The sequence below is a fragment of the Sycon ciliatum genome, chromosome 12 (genome assembly GCF_964019385.1).
Source record: "Sycon ciliatum chromosome 12, ocSycCili1.1, whole genome shotgun sequence".
Classification (NCBI taxonomy): Eukaryota; Metazoa; Porifera; class Calcarea; order Leucosolenida; family Sycettidae; genus Sycon; species Sycon ciliatum.
This window is the reverse complement of record NC_088654.1, coordinates 16,560,154-16,583,295: the sequence shown is the minus strand read 5'-3', so window position 1 is coordinate 16,583,295 and position 23,142 is coordinate 16,560,154. Positions and strand designations below refer to the sequence as shown.

The following is a 23,142-nucleotide window of genomic DNA, read 5'->3' as shown; positions in this document are numbered from 1 at the left end:
TTCCAAAACGGTACAAGACATTTGTCACAAACGAAGCAAAAGACGGTACAAGACATTTGTCACAAACGAAGCAAAAGACGCTGAGAAAGACACCGACAGGCCCACTCACAACAAGGGGCACAAGAGAAACAAGGCAGCGGGGGAGCAGCTGATCAAGATCAAGAGAAAGATGATCTCTGGCAAACAGGACAACAACAACAACAACAACAACAACAAAAGCCAGCACAGGGCCGCACCGGACACTTCACCATGGAAAGAATAATATAAGACGGACAGGATGCGCTACGGTGTTTGCCTGGGGGGCCCAGAGCATAGGACGAGGACGGGAAATGGAACGGAAACACCACAAGCGACCCATTGTTAAATAGCACAGCACAGCATGAACAACAAACAAATCGTATGTGCAGCGGTGAGAGGGGGACAGGCGACACACGAGCGAAAAATTAGATAGATAAGTAAACTCTTAAAATAGACAGGGAAGACAGCACGATATAGACGTCAAATTGATGATCTGAGCGTGTGCACAAACAAAACTCTTTCTCATTGCTGTACTGAACTGTCGTTGAGGTGTGTGAGAACGGAACAAAATTATTTTTGCTTGGAAGTCAGCCTCCTCGTATGTTCAGAGAAGACGAAGCAATACTGGGAGGGTGATTAAACAAAAAGAAGAAGAAGAAGAAGAAGAAGAAGAAGAAGGAAAGAGAGAAAGGCAACAGGCCAGTGAAATAATTGTTTTAACACAAGCAATGCTTTTGTTTGACATGAGCAATACGTTGTAAACCCGGACGTAGACCAACAGCGGTGAGTAAAAAAATCAGTGGGGAGAGGGGGGGGGGGGGTAAACCAAATGGCAACGCAACTCCAGGAGTGGGAAAATGGGGTGGGTGGGATCAGGGGAAGGGCGCAAAAGTCCAGATCAGTAAAGAACGACGGGGCCCGCAGGGGGCAGAGACAGGCGCTGATAGTTGCTGCCATGGACGTGTGGGTGAGCTGCTGGGGCAACGGAATACGGCCTACTTGTGGCTGCATAACGTGCTGCTGCTGCAATACGTCCAACACGAACTCCGACTCCAGCAGCCGGGCCAGCTCCAGCGACAAGCGAACGCACGAGCTTCGGCGAGCCAGCAACAACCGACAGAGAACATTATTGGGGCAGTCCGACTGCTGCGCTACCTGTCCCTGGACAAGCAACACGCCGAGAGGCCGTTCAGCGACAGACAAAATCCAGCACTTCACTCACACCAAGAGCGAGACGACGTTTCAACAAGTAGGAGACGGTGCACAGTGAGCGGAAACGGACACATGCCGGCTGTCGTCACGGAGGAGAGAAGACAGAAAGAAGACATAGAGAGTAGGCTAAGAGGCCAGCCATGATGAACAGCGGACAACAGAGGCTTTAGTATGGTGCCGATGAGCCGTAGCGACATCATCGATGGGTCGGAGATGATGTCATTAGGGGGTCGAGTGGGTGTAGGGGCGGGACGGGGGGCGGGACGGGGGGAGAGCGCTAGTCTAATGACCATGTGTGGTGCTGGCAAGGGGAGTAGGGATGCAACGAGGAACACCCACACTTGCAACGGCCAAGTCTCATCGCCAGGACAACACCGGACGTCACGCCACCGTGGGTCGGCGCACAGCAGCGACGGAGAGACGGGATCGACGCCACGGCAACACGCTATTACGTGGCAGCGTTGGCCGGTGTCAGGCTGGCCATCAGCTGATGATGATACTGCGGCGGCAGATTAAAACTGGTGTAGGTGGGCGTATGCGCGGATGGAACGCCCAGTGGTATATGCTACAACACAAACACGAGCACAAAAACGCAGTGCCGTGAGCAATCAAACAATTTCGCACGGGTAATACATACAGCATCAGAAACTACCACCAGGCTAACAATTCAAGTTAGTTGTCTCCATGCATTTGCCCCCCCCCCCCCCCCACACACACAAAGACCGTTTCACGATGCCTCACAAGACCTACGCTACAAGACAACACAACCCATACAAAACACGAGACAAGATCGCTACAGACACTGCTGATCTCGATGCAAAAAGGCTGGTAGAGACAGGACAAGGCAAAGCACGATTCTGCCAGTGAAGCTTCGACATTTCACTTTAATTTTGCCAGGCCACTCGACATTTTTGCTACCTTTCTGCTCCAAAGCGAGGCCAAATTTGTGTCAGGTGTGGGAAAAAGGACCGAAGCGGGTCACGTGTTGGCAAAAAGGAGCAAAAGTGTGAGTCATGTGCACCGTAAAAAGCGTAAACTCTCTCAAATTTCCACCCAACATACCGATGTGTTTGCTGTTTTTGCCAGCAAATTCTTTTTCAAAACTCTTCGTTATTTTGCCAGCAGAATTGCTAGCAAAACCGGGCTATGCCTAGACTGGCCACTCAGCTCTGCGCAACCCACTGCTCTCTTCAACGTCTTGCACTACACCAGACGGTCAGGCGATTGGTCGAGTTCTGACACACACACACGCACAGAGCGCATCACACGCGATACTCACCAGATTGGTGGGAAAGACGTACGGCATGTTGGGCGACATCTGCGTGGCTGCCGCAGCGATGTCGTGTGACACGCCGTACAGCGGCGGGCCCGACTGCACCGGCACCGACATCGACGTGAACTGGATGTCCATGGGACGCGTTGTCGCGGCGACCGTGGCTGCGGTTATGCCGCCGGGGCTGCTGCTGGACGCCGATGGCGAGCTAGCATTGCTAGCCGACGCTGACATGATGGCCTGCAGGCGGCTGCAGTCGTTCACACGGCTGCCACCGTGGTGGTCCGTGCTCTCGGCGTCGTGGTCGTCCGTCACGTTGATGTCGCCGTCCACGTCGCAGTGGTCGCCGCCAGCGCTGACGTTGCCGGTTCGCATGGCGCCGATCATCGTCGGCACGGCGACGATGCTCGCCGCCGACGTCACGGCCGCCGCGTGGCCCGCTGCCGTCGTGGCTAGCTGCTGCGGCTGCATCTGCGCGCCATTGAGGTGACCGGTTGCCTGTACCTACAACAACAACAAACACACACCGCCGTAGACAGATAACGTTAGGGCTAATCAAAAAATGCATGCTGTGTACTGTAAACCCCCTAATTTTGGCGACACATAAACCTCAGTGAATTTAGCGAATCAGTCAAATTCGCTAAAGTTGGGGGTTGCAAATCACCTTTTTTTTTATTTTTAGTGAACGGTACCATCACATACATGTATATGTGCATGTGCACTGCACACCTTTCTGTGTTACTGTGTAGTAACTCACTTACCTTTCGTCTGAGCTTTTTTTCCTTTCTTCACTAGTATACATGTGCAGTTACATTGAGCCATGGTGTTTTTTATTTTATTTTTGTGAATCCTTCCCGGAAGCAAATGCTGGTTTTTATGCATTCGTGTAATTACTCAGCGCTATTTGCAATAATAATAATAATAATACATGTACATACTATAGATCTATTCACTAGTGCTCCGTTTGCCCACATTACCCGAAAATACTGTCTACTCCGAGCGCTAAAATAAAAGGTCGCTAAAACGTCTACAATTCGAAATCGCTAAAATTAGGGGGTTTACAGTATCCCGAGACTGGTAAAGCAGAATGCAGGGTCTTCGAAACTAACTGATCATTCATAGTTGAATTTGTTTAGACAGTCAGGCCTCGCTTATCCGGTCCTCTTTTATCCGGATCCCTCGCCATCCGGAAGAAAATCGTTGGTTACCGATTTACAGCATTTGTCATGCATACATACAGTAGGCGTGTTCGATAATTCGGTTCCCTCGCCTATCCGGATGTTCTCGTGGAAAACGGACGTGTGCGGCTATGCGAGGTCTGACTGTATACCAAAGCAGGTTACAGCCATGCTACTTGATATACCAGGTATAGTATGTGACATGCAGCAGGGCATGTGTACTTTGTACTGGATAGTTATACTGTATTGCTGCACTACAGTCCATTTCAAAAAAATATAGACGCATATTAATTATTTCAAAAATAAAAAATCCAGCCAAATTTGTTTCAAATTTGGCTGGATTCTTTTCTCCGAATATTGCTCAGGTCCTTCCCCCAATTATTCTCATATAATGTTTTAACCCTTTGAGACCCATAGTACGGATATATCCGTACCAGTGTACAGTGCATACTTTTCAAAGCGCAACCTGGCGTAACTCGGCCGTCCCTTGACCAAATTGGACAATCGAAAGGGCTATCGACATTAGAATTGTCTCAGCTATCGGCTCGAAAAAACCCGAAAGCGATCCGAGTTCGGAGATACGAGACTCGAACTAAATTCGCTCAGCAGAGTCAACTCGAGCGCGTGCATTTTGAACTCGTTTTTAGGGATTTTCCCTGACTCGCGGCCCACGCAGCTGCAGATAGTTGACGTCATCGCAAAGGCATGTTTCTCAGCTCTCCAGTAAAAAAAATTGAGCGATCTGCGATGCAATTTGTTGAAATGGCAGAGAATCTGAGTTGGGCGCTCGCAATGCTGGCTTTGGAGCGCCGTATCGCGCTGCGGCGCTGGTTCTGTGGATCGAGTGATGTATTGCTGGCTATCGCTGTGTTCCTCTGGCCAAGAGCTTTCCAGAAAGCCCAAGATCACCAAAATCAGCCAAAGGACACCAAAGTTACGTCCAGATAAGTACCTGGGCTCGCGTATGCAGTGCATTTCTTGAAATAATTGTGGGCCCTAAAGGGTTAAGCAATAGGATAGCAAACACCCCATTTCGAAATGTTAATGCACAAAGTAATCACAGATTTTATGTGGTATAGATGCTAGCCTAACGTTTTTTCTTTCTTTCTGAAATTACGCACTGTAGGGGCCAAAGTGCGGGAGCGTACGTGCATGGCCTAGACGACGAGAGCAAGGCAACAACGGCAACAGTAGAAGACATAGGAACATGCAGTGGGGTGGTACAATTGCACTTTTAAAGAAGTCGCCGCCCCGACAGTATTGTGGGGTGCCGGAGAACGACCAGACTAGAATTTCACCAGGCACAGCGCACCAATGTATACAACGGTGACTCAACTGTGCATAGACCACAGTACAGTCAAATGCCTCTTATCCGACCGCCTCAGATACGGGTACGTCTCTCTACCGGGCACCTTAAGCGAGATTCTATGGCAAAATTGCTTCGATTCTGGGGGTTTCGAACTTTTTTTCTTATGTGCAAGTGCGTATTTGTCACTGTCAACCTGTACAATCCACACATTTTCACCAGTGGATTTTTTTATCCTGAACATGAGCAACACGTGCCAAAGAAAAACTTCAAAAACTGATATGATACATGGTAGTTGAGCTGTCCTGAGATACGGGCAGTGCCCGGTCCCAAGGCGCCCGGATAAGAGACGTTCGAGTGTACATGAAAATAAGAACGGTCTAGGCTACAAGGCAGACCCCCAGGTCTTCGGCGGCCGATAGTACTGTACAACACACAAAGAAAAGCGCTCTCTCTCCTTGTGTTTTTTCTCTGACAAGTGAAGCACACCACACACTCACCCCAAGTAATCGCAGCTGACTCATCAGCAGCTGGTTGTGCTCACGAAGCCGCTGGCCTCTTGATCCAATGTCCTTAGCTTCGTTTTCCAGCTCCTAGAAGAGAGAGAGAGAGAGAGAGAGAGAGAGAGAGAGAGAGAGAGAGAGAGAGAGAGAGAGAGAGAGAGAGAGAGAGAGAGATGGTACCCATGAAACGGTTGGTTGACAAAGGACAGGCAGAGTGAACGTAGAAGTATGACTTTATCGCAGGCGTAGACAGGTGAAACAAGTTATACGATCACTTCTCTGTGATACCAAAATGGGTACATGGGACAACTGGGCTTCAGAGAGCACAGTGAAACCTGTCTAAGACGACCGCTCAAGGCACCTTCAAAACGTGGTCTCTGTTACCAGGTGGTCTCCTTATCCAGGGTCATTTGACTGGAAATAGCATCCCGTGGTGCTGGTGTCAGTGGTCTTCTAGGACAGGCCGTCGCCTTGACATGTTTTACTGTATTTTCAAAGACCAGGTCTCACCGGTAGGTACGCATTGATAATCAAGCGCATTGCCGGCGAGTCGGCATAGCGTACAGAACATAGAACACACACTTATACTTGCTCACAGCCAACACTGAACACGCGGGTCTCCCCCGGGGAGAGAGATTCAAAGTAAATCTTGGAAAGATGGCTCAACTGGCTATTGAACCGCCCCACGGCCGACATCCCCTGAAATCGCCAAACACTGGGTGGACTTGGAAATGATCCCACTTATGGGCTCACCACACACACACACACGGAGTTACAACTCACCCTGATACGACTGGACGCGGCCTGCAGCAGGTTAAGCACTGACGACTTGGAGTAGTCGGTGTCATTCGTGGTCGAACAGTCAGTCAGCGTGCCGCGAAGGTCGGAAAAATTGCTGCGCATGTGATCACGCCTGTCACACAAATACAATGCCAATGGACACAAACACAAACATAGACTTGTAAGTGAGAAAGCGACTTGGAGACGTAAAGTTTTTATTACAATATACAGTGGTAGGAAACTAGAGGCCACGTGCCTCGTACTGCTCTTTTCCCTCCGAAACTCAACACTTGCAAGCCAGATACGAAAGAAAGAAAAAATCATCAGTCACAACACCGGGACTCGAACCAGGGACCTTGCTATTCGCGAGCAATGCTCTAACCAACTGAGCTAGCAATATACACTGGTCCCTTTATATTATAATCCGGCAGCAGTTGTGCTCCTGAAATTCTGCTGGATTTACTGCTGCAACGTGCATGAAGAGGACATTTTGGCTACTGAAAAGTGTGCTGGATCATAGAGGGTGCTGGTTCGATGGAGCTAGGAGCACATACCCCCAAGAGCGTGCAACTCCAGCTATAGGGTCTGCGACGGCAGTACTTCACATCACGTGACGAACTTGCACACAATATTTGCACCCTGTGCATGATGGATACAGGGTTGTACAATACGCAACACAGCTTTAGCCTCAACTCTCCTATGATCACATTTCACTGCTTGCCAGCGCAACCCTTTGAACCGTGTCACGAGATGTGAAGTTCCGCCGTCGCAGTACGGGATAGAGGTGGTGCAGACGCTTTTTAAAGAAAGCTCACCGTTGCTTTTCCTTCTTGTTGTGCGTCTCGCGGTTCTTCCTGTGGATAGAAATACGCACGCAAAGAACAAGCAGAAAATACATTCATTACAGCTCCGCCACTCTCGTGTAAAGACCACACAAGCCAGCGAGTGTGGAAGTCAGTGCACCGGCCCAGGACGGCGAAATTCGCCGTTCATGTAATTTTCCACGTCAACAGACGGTAAAAGCTGATGTTGTGAGTCGTACTGGCACGCAGTACTGACTGCAGCGGTGTAATGCGGCTACAGTAAGACCTCACTTATCCGGTTCTCTTTTATCCGGATCCCTCGCCAGCCGGAAGAAAATCGTCGGTTACCGATTTTACAGCATACGCCATGCATACATACAGTATGTGTGTTCGGCTATCCGGATATTTTCGTGGAAAACGGATGTGTGCGGATAAGGGAGGTCTGACTGTATAGTGAATCAGGAAAATGAGGCAAATGACAAAAAATAATCACGCTTTCCCCAAACTCAAGCGGATCGGCACAGTCTGGTCTACGTCCTCCTGTTCCCGTGCATACCTCCCAGGGGTTAGGTCATTGCGCCACCATTTGAAGCGTTTCCACGTGGACTGGCGTTGCACGCACCGATTCGACACGCAACACAATGCATGTGTGATGACGTCATTCTCAAAACTCTCAGGGCCAACGAGAGCAGAGGAAATGAAAAATTCACCAATCACGGGTGAAGCTGCATGCTTAGGGGCCGTCCATAATTATCGATCTTTTACACGAAGAGAACAAGTTTCGTATATGGGTGGGTGGGTCAAGAGGAGTTTTGTTGTGAAAAATATTGATATGAGAGACATCCAGGCATTCTTGCTGTCAAGTCAATCTATTTTTCGTTCAGGGGGGGGTGGGTGGGTGGGTGGGGGAGGGTCCTAACTAAACTTTTTCGTTTCGTGAAAATCATCGATAATGCCGGATAGCCCCTTGTACAGTATTTCAATGCCCGAGCACAAATCTGCCAAACTTGGGAGGAACGACATGTCTGAAAATCACGACTGGTGCGAAAAAATTGAAACCGAGAAGAAAAGAAAGGACGCAGGACGGAGGGCCATCCACAATCATGTATGGTTTTCAAACTTTGCTCATGGGTGGTGCGTCTGACCAGGTTTGTTTCCGAAGTATCGAAGTATCGGTGGCTGGAAGACTTGCTTGTGTATGCTTCAGGGGATGGATGTGTGCTTGTGTGCGAGTGGGCAGTAGTGAGTGGCCGTTACTAGCTCCTACTGCTGGCGAACATGCTGTGGTTGCGCAAGTAAAGGTTGACTGTGAATCATGTATGATTATTTCTCGTCGGTGAACCTGCTGTGCGTGGCTGGCAAATCTGCACTCTACAACAGAAGTGCGTTCGGGCAACGGGCCCTGGCACAACCTCTCCCTCCCCCCCCCCCCCCCCCCCCACACACACACACAGAGTGAAGCCTGAACTACAGTACAGGGTACAGAGTAGGCCGCTGTTTATACAGACAGAGTCGAGAAGCTGAGAAGTAGACACGTAGTACAGTACTAGTACATAATGTACGACACATCAAGTGGCAATCATGAATTTCGGCTGACATCAAAGCACACACACACACACACAGAGCATGTAAGTCTAGTACTATGGCCTGTGAAAGCGTGCACCATGCAGCGAGGGTGTAGTGCAGTTTCGATTTTCTGATTGACCAGATTGTCGTGTTGGGGAGCCACGTGGACTAGCTTCACGAAGCTTCACGAACAAGTAAGATCAACGACTTTCGGGAGCAAATGATGCCTGGGAAACACGCAAGGGACTGAGAGCAAGTCCAACTGGGACATTTTGCCAAAAGAATTAGTCCGCCGCCCACCGACGAATTGACAGCTTGAAAAGGGACACAATCATGTACACGACTTGGTTTTATCGAAAAAGACGTGTGGTGCAATCTCACGGCACAAACAGCAATCACAGCGACACATCAACAAAAGCTACAAGCAAGAAAGCCAGACTTGACCAGTCCAGTAAAAACTGGCACGACTTGGAAAGAGGACACATGGGCAGAACGCACGGTCGAGGTCGCAGATGTGATTTTCATTGTGGCGCGTGTTCGTTTGAAAAATCTGACAGCTAAGCGGGAAATGCACGTGTGACAAACTTCGTACCCAAAACGTTCAGGTTGCGCGCAACCCTGCCTCCACTCGGCCACAGTCTACAAACTCCAGGGCAGCTTCGGGGAAAGCCTCGACACCGAAGAGATGTCAACCAGCCAGCTCCAACTACACAGGCTAGGTGGGAGCTGAGCAAAACTCCCAGAGATCGCTTTCACAGATTGCCCGAATACGCACTAAAAATGTAGCTCAATACGATCAAGCACAGAAAATGGCAACGCACGTCAGGTTACACGAGGGTGCTCTAAATATGACAGTGGGCACAACGACAAAGCCAACAGCGAGATCACTCACGGTGGACGACTTCTCGGTTTGCTGGCCTGTCCATGACTGGTATTGACTGACGATGATGGACTCACAGGCAGCATCGACGTTGCTACGGCTGCAGAACAGAGCACAATCAAAATTTCTCCACACAGCTCCAAAACATTCTCACCACTGCATACAAGCAACGAGGAATGCATACGGCCGGCCGTACTCACCCTGAGTCTTGGCATCCGTTTGAGACAAGCTAAAGCCATGCAGGCAGCTGTCTGCGACCATGCACAAGGCCTTCATCGCCTCTCCAGGCCCAGTGGTGGCTGTTTGAGTGATGGACATGGCGCTTGTTCCAAGCCCAAATCAGAGAAAATCAAGCGCGAAAAGCAGGCGGCGTTTCTCTCTGCACTAAACAAGCTGAAAGCTGAAGGATCAGCTAGCCTTCTGGACCAGGGCAAGACAGAATCTAAAGCTGCAGCAAGAGATCCACCGGCAAGGAAACTAGGCTGAGGGAGACCAGCAGGACGACTTGCCTCACATCGATGTCACACACAAACTCAAAGCAAATTGCCTGCTGTTGATGTGTTGTAGAGCCAACATGCGAGCCACTGTCACTCTCCACGTGGCTCGTTGTACGTTTCGCGCTTGTCCTTTTGCATGCCCGCGGCATGCAGTGCCAAACGACAGTTTCAAACTGAACGTACTCCAGAACCGTCAGAAACCAAGGAAATCTCATTCAAAGTGACCCAGAGAATTCGGGTGAGCACCGCTAAACCATGTAAGTCTGCTCAGAATGCGCGATGGGAAGAGGTTTCAGAGAGCCTTTTCTGAAAGCACCCGGTTTACATCAAACAAGGCACGTGGCACGAGTGTCAAGTTTGAATCGAGACGGGATTTTCCAGGAGCGAGGCATATCTGCATGATACGGCCGCCGCGTACAGGAGGAGGGAATCGAAATGACTCCACTCATCTGAACCAGGCAGCAGTTGTAGTACGAGCTGCCCTATATGACGTCCGGGTGCACTTGGCAGAACACGGGCGATCAAATCCAGAACTGATGTGGTCTGGCATGGCCATGGCACACTTCAAACGAGCACGATGGAATGCGCTTTTGGCAGTTTGCCTCCACGTGTACGGTATGTAGTTCAGTAGTGGCAGGTCGACCTCTCCTGTGCAGCTGGGCCTGAGCTGAGTCTGTCGTGTGCATTTATTTTTGTTAGACAACACTGGTCCTGCCTTTTCCCCGACCGTCTCCTGTCAAGGGCAGGCTTCGGACGTGTCAGAATACAATCGCGCTGCCGACCGACGTGTCATGACGGTCGTTCTGCTGACTATACGGCGTGCCAGAGCCAGCACTAAAAGAAAGCTAAGGCATCATCTTGTACATGTAATCGAGTTATTCTTAGCTCTGACGAATAAAATAATAATTGCAGTAAAACCTGTAACTAGAGACCACCGTGACTAGCGACCAGCCTGGTACACTGTACTACAGACCACGTCGCCAGGCACGGACGGTCTCACATTCATTATGGTTGTTCGGTGAAAACCTCTAACCAGGGAGTCGTAAAATAAAGTATTTTACGACTCCCTGCCTCTAACTAAGGATCACCTGCCGCTAAAGACCGCTTTCTCCGGCCCCAAGGGGTGGTCTTTAGTTACAAGTTTTACTGTATCACCTCCCCCCCGCAGCCCGAGACCTGATTTCATTGTCATGTCATCCGGCATACCAAGTCCTGCAGCATGGAATAGACTACAAACCTCTAACTAAGGACCACCTGCCACTAAAGACCGCTTTCTCCGGCCCCAAAGGGTGGTCGTTAGTTACAGGTTTTACTGTACTCAATCTAATAATATACTTTTTTGGACATTGAAATCCGTTGAGAAGTCAAGAGGCAACGGCGGGGGGGGGGGGGGGGGGGGGGCTGGCCTTGCAGCCGAGAACACTGCTGGTCTATTGTTTTTCGATTTTGACAGCATGTTACAAGGCGAGGACGCGTAGTGCTCCTGACTACAACCATAACCCGGTTGGCAGAGTCCCGGTCTTGCGACCATTTGAACCGTATTGGGAAAACCCAAGTTCGGGTTCAATGGTCGCAAGACTGGGACTCTGCCAACCGAGTTATGGTTGTAGTCAGGATCACTACGCGTCCTCGCCTTGTAACATGCTGTCAAAATTGAAAAACATGTTACACTACCAAGCAAGGCTTCTGTGTATATACCATGGTCCATTGTTGTAGTGTTACAGTGCGTGTATGCGCAAAGCAAGTATAGCGCCGGCCAGGGTCAATCTACCGGATTTCAATGTCGACAACAGTAACAGTACCGGTATGGGTGTTTGACGACTCCCGGCCGTAGTTGTCGCGCCCTCCCCGGGGGCACCAGCCGCGCATTCCAACCGTTCCGGAGCAGGACCTACGCTCGCATGGCCGCTGTGATGTTCTACTGTGCTCCGCAATGAAATCCGATTATGGCGAGTCGCTCAAGTACGTGCCGGGCGTTGCGCAGCCCTAGACTGCGGAATGGTGCAGGGTGCCAACTTGACTCGTGCGATCGGATTTCATTTAGCCGCTGAGCACTGTACTAGGGAATGTACGGTTGCGCTCACTGAAATCCGACCCAAACAGTGCTAAGCTGGCGCCCGGGACCAGTTCCGATTACATCATTGACTCATCGTATGTGTACATGTGTACGTCCAGCCGCATTCGCCATTCCACTGCCAGGGCGTCAAGGGCCGTGGAAGTTGAGGGCGCCAGCTTTGCTCGTTGGGTCAGATGTCAGTGAGCGCAACCGTAGGACTACTGTGGACTGTGCAGAGGCTGTTTTAAGCCAATAGAGAGATTACCGTATTATCTTTAATATAAGCACAGTCTCCAATAATAGCGCGTCTCCAATAATAGAACACCTTGGGGCAGCATTCAAAAAATAAAGTGCTCAGTCTCCATTATAAGCACACTATATCGGTACCTGGTAAAATGCATGTACCGTATTATCTCTAAAATGCAGTACCGGCGAAAACCCCCCTGAAATGTGTGTGTCTGACATGAATTTGGCATGGCAACATGCCTCTGAAATGAGGTTGAAATAATAATGGAACAGTCTCCAATAAAGGAACGTCTCCATTAATAGCACGGGGTGGAGGTACATTGAAAAAATAAAGGACCGTGCTTATATTAGAGATAATACGGTAAGATGCACGTTATTTTTGACGTGACCCGAAAGCTCAACTCGCGTTATTTGGCTCGCACGTCGAAAAACAACGCGAGCAGGCAGGTACAGCTAAAGTGCGTACGGTACAACTGGCATGTCGTACAGCGCAGCCGGATGAATGCATACATGCTACATAAAAGGATACAATGACAAACAGTGAAATTTGAATGAAACTGTGTATGCACATACAGCTGTAGTGCAGTGGTACTCTGCTAAGCCGTACATATGGGCAGCGGGAAGTGTACGTGTATAGTACCTACACTCCGGGGTGCTTCTTCTAATCCCAGCATACATGCACAGTAAAACCTGTGACTAAAGACCACCCCTTGGGGCAGGAGAAAGCGGTCTTTAGTGGCAGGTGGTCCTCAGTTAGAGGTTTGCGCCGCACAACCATATTTATACGTATGAATGTTAGACCGTCCGTGCCTGGCGAAGTGGCCTGTAGTACCAGGCTGTCGCTAGTCACGGTGGTCTTTACTTACAGGTTTTACAGTGCCGTAAAGTACCGCCAGAGCGCCCCACCATCTCGTCCTTTCGTGGTCGTCTTGTGGAGGTGGTTTCCTGTCTGTAGGTCATACGATACGAACCCTGTACACACATTGCACGTTGTGCAGTCAATCCGTAGTACTCCATACCCAGTTTACCTTCGAGCGGAGGCGTGCTCGATTTAGCCCTCCCCATAAAAACATGCCGAGTGTGACCTTAGTACACAAAGGTTCTCACACCGTACAAACTTTGTAGCATTCTGCCATACGATTTTCTTCCCTTGGCTGTAAAATCAAGGTGGGGCGCTCTCGCGAGACGGGGCGCTCTGGGGGTACTTTACGGTACTTCAGTATGGATCAGTACTGCGTGTACACCCGTGCTCCAGACCACATCCATACTAAGCAGGAGTATGTACATACCAGGCGCGTGCGCCGGTGCCCTTGAAGGGGGGGGGGGGGGGGGTTCTGGGGGACCTTCTTCCGTAGGTATGTGCAATGTGATAAAAAAAAACCTCCCGCGGGAAAAAATTCAAAAAATGAAGCAAAATCCTGCATTTTGAGCGAAAAAGGGGGGGGGTTCCGGGCACCCAGGAACCCATACGGGGCACGCGCCTGCGTACTAAGTCGGTTCCACTGTACATGTGCACGTGTATAGACGATATCCCATGTCATTTGTGTTAGATGTGTGTACAACGAGTATGAACCCGTACCCTGGAGTGCCTTTTTCGATCTTTATTTAAAATTATTTTTCTCGTCAGCAATGTCACGGGAGCGATATGAACAAACGTGATTGATTGATTCCGACTCATTTCTGAGAGATACAGCAGATTGGATCCCAGGTAAATTTTGTCGGAATTGACCGATCACACTGCTACCGTGATCTTTCTGGCGTAGAAAATGACAATCGAAAAGTCACTCCGGGGTTCGCACCTCTTGTGCTCATCTGCATGGTGCAACGGCTTTGTCCATGCGTACCCGTAATGTGGCGTATTAAAGCCGGGCTTATTCCTGCAGAAGCCGATGTCAGGGCTAGGCTTCTATTCAAACCAGGTATTTCTTTGTGTGTCAACACTAAAACCAGGCTTATGCCGACAGTGTATCTTGAAAATCAGGCTTCTATTCAAAACAGGCTTCTATGTGAGATAGGCGTTAATACAAGACACTACGGTATGTACTATACTACATGCCAGCACACGAAGCACAAAAAGCCATAATAGTTTCGACCGTAGACCTTTCATACCATTACTGTTCAAGTGGAATACAATTGTAATTAACAAGGTAGCAAGCAAGTCCCTCCAACCGGCACTTTGGCGGTCAGAGCATTGACAAAATGGCACTTTTATTAAAGATAGCGCTAGTGGCGCCAACTACATATTTGGCGGTCATGTCCAAGAGAGTGCTCAATACCGAGAGGCAGAGCTGGTTTAAACAATAAGAGGACAAAGAAAGTGTTTTAACTCTGAGTTTCACGCACTAAGCGATCATCAGAAAACAATTTGGCGGTCAGAGCAATGACCAAGTAGCACTTTAATGGCGCCAACTACACAGTGCAACAGTGAGTATTACTAGTATCAAACATGCTCTGACCGCCAAAGTGCCGGTTATAAGGACTTGCTTGGTACCATTGTATTCGACTTGAAGAGTAATGGTACGAAAGGCCTAGTCGAAACTATAATTACCGGTATGGCTTCTGTGCTTCGTGTGCTGATTTGCTTTCCTCCAACCAATAATCTATACTTCGTATAACAATGATTGTTACCTGCCAAACTCGTGCAAACGTCCTGTTTTGGCACAAAAAGAATCCGTTGGACCTTGTAAAGCCTGTACTGCTCCTGGAGCAGTGTTGCGCGGGTCCGACTCCGACGAATCTGGATCCGGATTCAACCAATCGATCATTGCAGATCGAGTGGATCCTACGGATCGGGATCCGACCAGCCGATCACAGCCTAGGCCTAGGAAGTAGGTATTTTACTGCTCTCTGCCTAGGATTGTTGGAGTGGGAGGGGGCAGCCATTTGTACGGAGGATCTGGACCACATGTACACAGTCGCGTAATACGTTCCCAATGAAGTTGTTTGGAGTTCAGCAATCAGGACACTACCGTATATATGGAGGCCCACTCTCTATTGGCTCGGTATCCGAGTAGACATTTCGTACATTTGAGGGGGGAGGGGGATGACACAGTCACAGCATGCATGACACGACGCCCGGATGAAACGAGTAAATCATCAAAATTTCAAAAGTGTGTGCGAACCAACATGCCCCCTGGGAACCCGATTTTACCAGTATGGAGGTTCTGCGATCACATCATCAGTCCACATGCTTTGGCAAAGTTGCGGCCCAGCGATGCGCTACTCACGCGACTCGTGCCGTATACACGCACATAGCGCCCTATAAGCGTTTCTTCAGACTCACACTGTATACACGCACATAACGCCCTATAAGCGTTTCGCCAGACTCACATACGTAGCACCCATAAGTGGTTCCGCTGGCTCACCGCCATGACATGATCATTCGCACAACCTATCAGAAAATCAGGGTACAGTCAACTTCGCTAATAACGACTGCGGATAAAACGGCAATTCGTGAACAATGGCAGAACTTCCATGCCCAGAGCAAAGTCCCATCTAACTGTAATGCATATACAGTAATGTCTTGTACAAAAGCTGCGGCTTCTATGACTTTCTTGGTGAAATTTTGCAGCCTTCTATATGAGACAGGCTTCTATACAAGACAGGTATTTCTATGTATGTCAACACTAAAACCAGGCTTACGTGTGATTTGATGGGCCCAAAATTGCGGCTTCTATTCGAGGGCGGCTTCTATTCAAGTGCGGCTTTTATACAAGACTTCACGGTAATGAGACTTCGGGTATAAGGACACTTCGCGAATAAGGACACTTTTCTGATGCCTCGCCGATTGTCGTTATACGCAAAATTGACGGTACGTCCCAATGCTGCGTGTAGGTTTGTACACTCCTTCTGATATTGAATAATTGAAGTGGAGACAACACTACTTCAAAGTACTAACCCTAAGATGGCGTTGCGTTGAGCGGTGATGTCTGCAACGCGAGTCATTCAGTGCAACCCCAGTATAGTTTTTAAATTAATGTTCACATCGTGGATCAAGCGGACAATTATGCCAATTATATTTCGATAATGATGGATTGACGTGTTCTCGTTGTGTTCTGAGGTTTTTTCAGAACTTTGAAGCTCCACTGTTCTGAGGTGCTATAATAAATACTACATATGGGGCTAATAAACATAGAAGGAAGACTACATAAGGCAGAACAACAGAGACCAAAAAACTTTCTCTTTACTCCGAGTTTCAGACTAGCAATCAATTGGATAGGAGCAATGAAGTCATGAGCCTATGTAGCATCGGGATGATCCATAGTTGTAGTCTCCAGTCGCATCAAGCTGGGGGACGATTGGCCGAAACTGAGCCACCATGTTCCAGTGAGCGGACTAGCCATGCCCGCTCGGTTCGAGCAAGACGGGGGCGAGATGGACAGCACAGGTCTTAGGATGTGGCCGCATGGCTATGGAAAGTGGCCCATCCCATGTGCACTGTTCTGAAGTAATAGACCAGTTGACCACCAAAACAATACCAGAACTCTCTGTCTCTGTCTCTCTCTCTGTCTCTCTCTCTCTGACCAATTGAGGTCACTCATCCATCGAGCTAACAGAGTTGGGTTGTGTGGAGCTGACAGAGTTGGATTGCATAGAGCTGCGTAGCTTGTCCCGCGAATGGCGTGCTCGACTTACCCAGGCCTGCTCGCCGGACACAAACTTGCTGACCACCTGGTCTTTGGAGAGGCGTGAGAACGTCTTCTGCCAGTGCGGCTGCGACATTGGCGCAGTGACGGGCATGTGTAGCCGCAGCCGTTGCATCTGAAGCAAGAAGAAAATTTCACGGTTCGCTTGAGACTCAGTTTAATTAATAGACAGAGTTTTCAGCATGCGTAGGAGCGCCACCACCCTGCAAACATCCAAGGTACAGATGCGGCTCCTACAGTGGTGGGAGGCCGAAGCAAGAAACATGCACAGTAAAACCTGTAGCTAACGACCACCCATTGGGGCCAGAGAAGGCGGTCTTTAGTGGCAGGTGGTCCTTAGTTAGAGGTTTGCATCGCACAACCATTATAATGAATGTGAGACCGTCCGTGCCTGGCGAAGTGGTCTTTAGTACCAGGCTGGTCGCTAGTCACGGTGGTCTTTAGTTACAGGTCTTACTATACAGTAAAACCTGTGTTTGCTGGGCCCTGTACCAAGCAGAATCCTGAATTGACCGGACAAATTTTCATGCACAAAAAAAAGCGCTGCGGATCGAACGCGCATCCCTGGATCAAGCGGAATCCTGTCATATCAGGACAGATTCCGACTGGGCCAGGTTTTTACTGTGAAAGACTTTTCAATCTCTAGTTTTCTAAACGCACAAGTTGCCAATGGCAGTACATGTACACTGCAACCTGTCAAAGACGACCGCTCGAGGGACCTCAGTGTGGTCTATACTAGCAGGTGATCTCCTTATCCAGGGTCATTGGACTGGCAAAAAGCATGCCTTGGTCTTGGTTGTGGTGGTCCTCTGGGACAGGTGGCTGCTGTATCAGAATGGTCGCTTTATCAGGTTTTACTGTACGTCTGCTTATTGGAGCTTCACACATGCACACCCGCGTATGTATGCGTACACACACACACACACACACACACACACGTGCACACACACACACACACACACACACACATCTCGGCTCCGATTTGGCTTATGTGAGTCGGGGAGTCATAGGAGGGAGGCTTCGCTCCATGTAATTACGTATGAAAATAACATACGGTACGTATAGGAACTGCACATGATTTTCATACGCGAACATCCGCGCTGGTGGGGTTTGCTCTACGTGATTCCTCCACGATCATGCCTCGCATGCCTTGTTACGGTGGAGACACGTCGGCTGTATGCGCTCACCACGTGCTGTACTTTTGTATTTCGAGAGCTTAGTCGTGGATTAATCCGGAAGCCGCGGAAAATATTTCAGAAAGTCCTACGGAGGGACTGAACTTAGGAACGTGCTTTCCTACGGAAATCCGTAGAGAGATTTACTTATGAAAGTTGCCCTTGCTCCCCGGCGCGTACGACATACGGATTTTCATACCTTTTTTCTGTTCCACTTAATTTTTGTATTTGGTGCCTGGTCCCGCCGCTGATCTCGAGACCCATGGTCGGGGAGGTAGGCCCAATTTAAGCACGCTGCTCCGGTTTCCCGTTGTATTGTCATGTCTCCCCTTTGGTTCTGTCTTCCCATTCCGTTCTCTGCTGGACTGTGTACTTAAGGTGGCCCTCTGAGCTTTGGGGGTCAAAAAACCGACTTTCTTGGATTGCTCCCAAAGTGCAGTCAAATCCTTCCTATATCATCCAAGAACACACAAAAAAAATTTGAGGGCGATATTCAAAGCCAGAAGGGCAGTTCACCAGCCGTGCTCTGGTGCGCCTTGGCTCGCGCTACGAACAGAACTCAGTCAGGAAGAGGTCAGCTACCACCAAGCAAGCCAGGAAGAAGCGTAGAAGAGTCAAGAAGACAGGCCAGGATGTAGCCGAGGAGGTTGAAGGTGTCACATACGAAGCAGGAGGCTTCTAATGTGTGGAATTCTGGCGAGGAACCAAAACCAAAATTTTTATCAAATTTTGGTACCCAATTTTCTCTCTTTTTCAGCCATTGCCGGACCTTGTAACCAGGCTGTGGCTTCAGTTGTTGCTTCTACACCCCCAAAAGTATATATTTTCTGAATCCGTGGACCTTTGGCTAGGTGCTAAAACTCAATGTGGCCTGTTCTCAGGTAGTATAGCCTGTAAAGAGCATCTCCAACATGTGTCGTTCTTTTGCGCATTTGGACTATGGTTTTGTGTTTTCGATATTGGAAACCTTTTCTGAGGTTTTCCTTGTATATTGTTGTTTTAGCACCTCAAGTTGGATGTAAAGAATGTACTCCATGTGAAAAATGTCATGATAAAAACATTGGTATTTCTGAGTGCTGGTTAAGAGTTCTATATACGGCAATTTTCGTAAATTCACATCCACACCGACAGTGCTTGTGAAGAGGTCCATTTTTCCTGGTGAAGATCAGACTATGGGATCTCAGGAATTAGTGTTGAAAATTTGAACCAATTATATGCATTGTAACCAAAGTTACGCCGTTTTCCGGGCGGGGTGCCGTAAAGCTCAGAGGGCCACCTTAAGTATAAAAATAATAATTATTACGCAGAGCAAAACCTCCCTAGTATGAAGGGAGACGACACCTGCGACTGGACGCTATGGCTCCCGTGATGTCAGCTGTCAATTTGTCCATGTTCAAAAACGGAAAAAATGTAGAAAAAGCAGGCAGCACAAAGCCGACTGCCATTGCCCCAGGGGAGGCTCGAACTCCCGACCTTCGCATAACTCAGTTGCAGAGCTGCACTGCTTATAAGTACGACGCGCTAACCGACTACGCTACTGGGGCATACGCTCTGGGCATCAGCTCTACGATCCTATGTTCTCTATGTTTCTAGAGCACCTTCAGAATGAGCGCTGGACAGTTCCAGGGTTCTACGCCGGCAATACAATGACCGCCGCGATGGCCAACTGTGTACCAAAGAAGTCGAGGCCAAAGAGAAAGACACATTTTCTTGACGAACTCAGATGGTGAGCCAAGGAAAAAATTGAAACATGGAAACATGTGAACTTAGAAGTTGCGTGCTCCTCGTGTGCTCCGGATGGCAGTCGTGAGTCAGTGAAGTGTCAAGTTCGGCAGGAAGCATGTGTTCCTCGTTGGAACAACCAACTTCACGATGGAAAAAAGTGGTCATAACTTGTGCCCACATATTTCCATGTCAGCACACGAAGCACAGAAGCCATATACTTTTTTCGACTAGGCCTTTCATTCCATTACTCTTCAGGTCGAATACAATGGTGATTAACAAGGTAGTAAGCAAGTCCTTATAGCAGGCCTAGTCGAAAAAAGTATATGGCTTCTGTGCTTCGTGTGCTGATTTGCTTTCCTCCAACCAAAAATCTATTTTTCCATGTTGCTATACATGGCCGTGCTTAGATGATGAATGAGTGTGAGGTCAGCGTCAGCCGTCAGGTAACTACACGGTGCTAGTGTTCTACAGCCTGGCCAGCCTTACCAGGGGCGTCGGAAGGTATTTTAGTGTGGTACGGTCAGCCATCTGAAGTACAATTGACTCGTGGGGGAGTGGTGGCTGAGCCGAAAATTTTGGAATTTTAGATCCCAGATCAGTGTATTTTGTTGACTCACGGGTATCTGGGGCAAAAAGTGGTACGGTCAATACCGTAGTGACCGTACCGTGTGCGACGCCCCTGCTTACCATGCACATCTGATTGAGTTCGGACAGCTTGACCGGCTTTTCCATGACGCTGACCGTCTCGAGGAATGCCTGGCCGACGAAGGGATTGCGGAACGCCATGCTCTGGTGCTGGAAGACGCGGATCATGACTCCCACTCCGGACAGGCTGGCCAGCTTGGCAGGCATAGTGCTGGGAGCGCAGACACAGAGACACGCACAGAGACACACATACACACACACATATGCACACATGTTGTAGTACGTTATTTTGTGTACGTCGTGTGTACGTCATGTTGGTGCATGCGCGTGTTGCTGTGGTGTTAAAAGCAGTCTTCGTCTCGAGTCCGTCATGTCTGGTTGTGTTTCCGTCGTCCCTTTGTATAAGTGTGGAGATGACATGGGACTGGGAGCAAGTGGAGAAAGGCAGTTACAACACACACACCCATACACGCTCACACCGACAAGCAAGCAGGCACAAACATGTACACATACACATCTGTTGTCAGGTCACGAATACACACGGACGACGACACTGACTACACACGAGCTACGCGCCTGGACGCTCTCTTCACTCTGATAACTCACAAGGTGATGATCCTGTCCAGGATGGCGCTGGAGCCGTTGAACGGCAGCGTAGAGCGTTGCTGCGCATGCACGTCAATACCGTTGTTCTCAAAGAGCACCTCCGGTGATAGCGTGGCCGTGATGAAGAAACAGTCAGAGCGTGATGACGCGGCCGATGCCGCACTGGAAGACGCCAGGCCCAGGAGTTTGTCCATCCCTGAACACACAAGCATACACACGCACGCACACGTACATACACATACACACACACACACACGCATGCACACATACATGCACACACATGCAAACATACACACACATATACACGCACACACACATGCATGCACACACACACACACACACACACACACACACATACACACACACAAACAGACAGACAGACAGACAGACACATACAGGTCATCGCCAATAACAGGGAGGTGACGATGGCGGTAAACAGGTAAAGTTTTCGTTTTAAATGCACACAGCTACAGTTGCGCTAGGTGAAATCTGACCCAGAGTGCATATTTGGCGCCCTCAACTTGCACGGCCATTGACGCCCCGGAAGTGGCACGAATGCGGCTGGACGTACACTTGTACACATCCAATGATGTTATCGGAACATGTCCAGGGCGCCAGCTTAGCACTCTGGGTCCGATTCCACCGAGCGCAACTGTGGTTGTCCGGATATTCGGCATTAGGGACATATTGGAACATGGAGTGTGGAAGAAGACTCGTAGTATTGACGCAGCGCGTTCTATCACGGTCTGACGTGGATCACTGTTACTCACATGAAGCACTGGTGACGGCTTGTAGACCGGTCACGTTGCATACTAAACACATTTCGGGAAAACATGCAGTTGCACAGATACACACACACACACACATACACACACACACGCACACAAACACACACACACACACACACACAAACACACACACAAACCCATACACACATGCACACACACACACACACACACACACACACACACACACACACACACACGCACACACAGCATGTTGCATGAACACCAGCTGCACAAGAAGAACACAAGCTCTCAGCTACCCTAGATACGTTAGCCTTGTGAGCAGCTAGAAATTCATTTTCTTACAGTAGTCGCACTGGGGGATGCACCCAGTGTGCTGACAGTGCTCAATACCGCGGGGGCAGAGCATAATTTACAGTAATGGGAGGTATGCATCGAAGATGGCCGTCACCTTTTTGCGGGGCAAGTTGCTCCATTTTTGGCAGGTACACCCCATTCTAGTACATTTATGACCATGACCGTACAAAGTTCATGACCTGTTATGCAGAGTTGGTATCTAGGGGTGTACGGTTGTAGTGGACTTGCCCCACAAAACCGAACGGCGGGAAATGGATGCATACGTCCCATTGCATAATATACCTTAGAACGAGGTCTGTCTCGTTGTCCAGGAAACGACCAATCAGCGACATTTCCGCCAAGGGCCTTATCAGAGTTTAAAGCCCGCTCAATCGTTATTTTACTACTCTTGATGACGCGTCGAGGGCTTTGGATTAGTTTAAAGCCCGCTGAATATACTCTAAACTGGTGCGTACAACTCCCTGTATGCATAATAGTACGGTGCAGATAATGAACTCTGCATAACGTGTACGATGTACTACTAAAAGCTACGCATTTCAGAAGTGTGTACGGTTTTTGCCTCCCGTATTCTTTCATCTGTACGAATTTTCTTTGTCAACAGCTTGCGAAAACCTATAAAAACCGAAGATCAAAGTCATTAGAGTTATCGACAAGGGGCTCTCAAAGCCCCTAAATAGCTCCACAAGCTACATGTATGAATAAGAATGAAGCTCGCAATAAGAGCCCAGCATTTCATATTCTTCCATTCTACTTTTAGTAGTCCTAAGTGGTGCTGAGTTACCATAACTTACCTGTTGTGTATCGGTAGAAAGACTTTTCATGGCTCTTTTTGTTGTGGTCCTTTCGTTTATTTTGGTTTGTTTTGCGTTCTGCTTTGACTTGTTTTGGTTGCATGTATAGTTTGTACATGATCCAAGTAACGGT

At 49.0% G+C, this 23,142-nt stretch overlaps 2 protein-coding genes and 1 non-coding gene across 3 annotated transcripts in view; all 3 read right to left on the bottom strand.

Moving 5' to 3' along the window:
• Window positions 1-10,103, bottom strand: LOC135827844 (max dimerization protein 1-like). The gene is made up of 7 exons (XM_065340275.1): window positions 9,720-10,103; window positions 9,532-9,619; window positions 7,086-7,124; window positions 6,274-6,403; window positions 5,488-5,580; window positions 2,510-3,007; window positions 1-1,795 (listed from the first exon to the last, which is right to left on the bottom strand). The coding sequence occupies exons 1-7, from the start codon at window positions 9,835-9,837 to the stop codon at window positions 1,679-1,681; spliced, it is 1,083 nt and encodes a 360-aa protein (XP_065196347.1). The 5' UTR covers window positions 9,838-10,103; the 3' UTR covers window positions 1-1,678.
• A 6,177-nt stretch (window positions 10,104-16,280) lies between these two features.
• LOC135828908 (uncharacterized) overlaps window positions 16,281-23,142 on the bottom strand; it is a 61,716-nt gene continuing 54,854 nt past the window's right edge. The window contains exons 18-21 of the mRNA XM_065341341.1: window positions 21,886-21,927; window positions 21,116-21,311; window positions 20,552-20,720; window positions 16,281-17,079 (exon numbers count right to left, since the gene is read on the bottom strand). Of these exons, the coding sequence (XP_065197413.1) occupies window positions 16,852-17,079; window positions 20,552-20,720; window positions 21,116-21,311; window positions 21,886-21,927 (635 nt within the window). The 3' untranslated portion in view covers window positions 16,281-16,851. The remainder of the gene's footprint in view (window positions 17,080-20,551; window positions 20,721-21,115; window positions 21,312-21,885; window positions 21,928-23,142) is intronic.
• On the bottom strand, window positions 19,585-19,683 carry Trnai-uau (transfer RNA isoleucine (anticodon UAU)). Its single transcript has 2 exons — window positions 19,646-19,683; window positions 19,585-19,620 (listed from the first exon to the last, which is right to left on the bottom strand). It is a non-coding gene; the product is annotated as a tRNA-Ile (tRNA).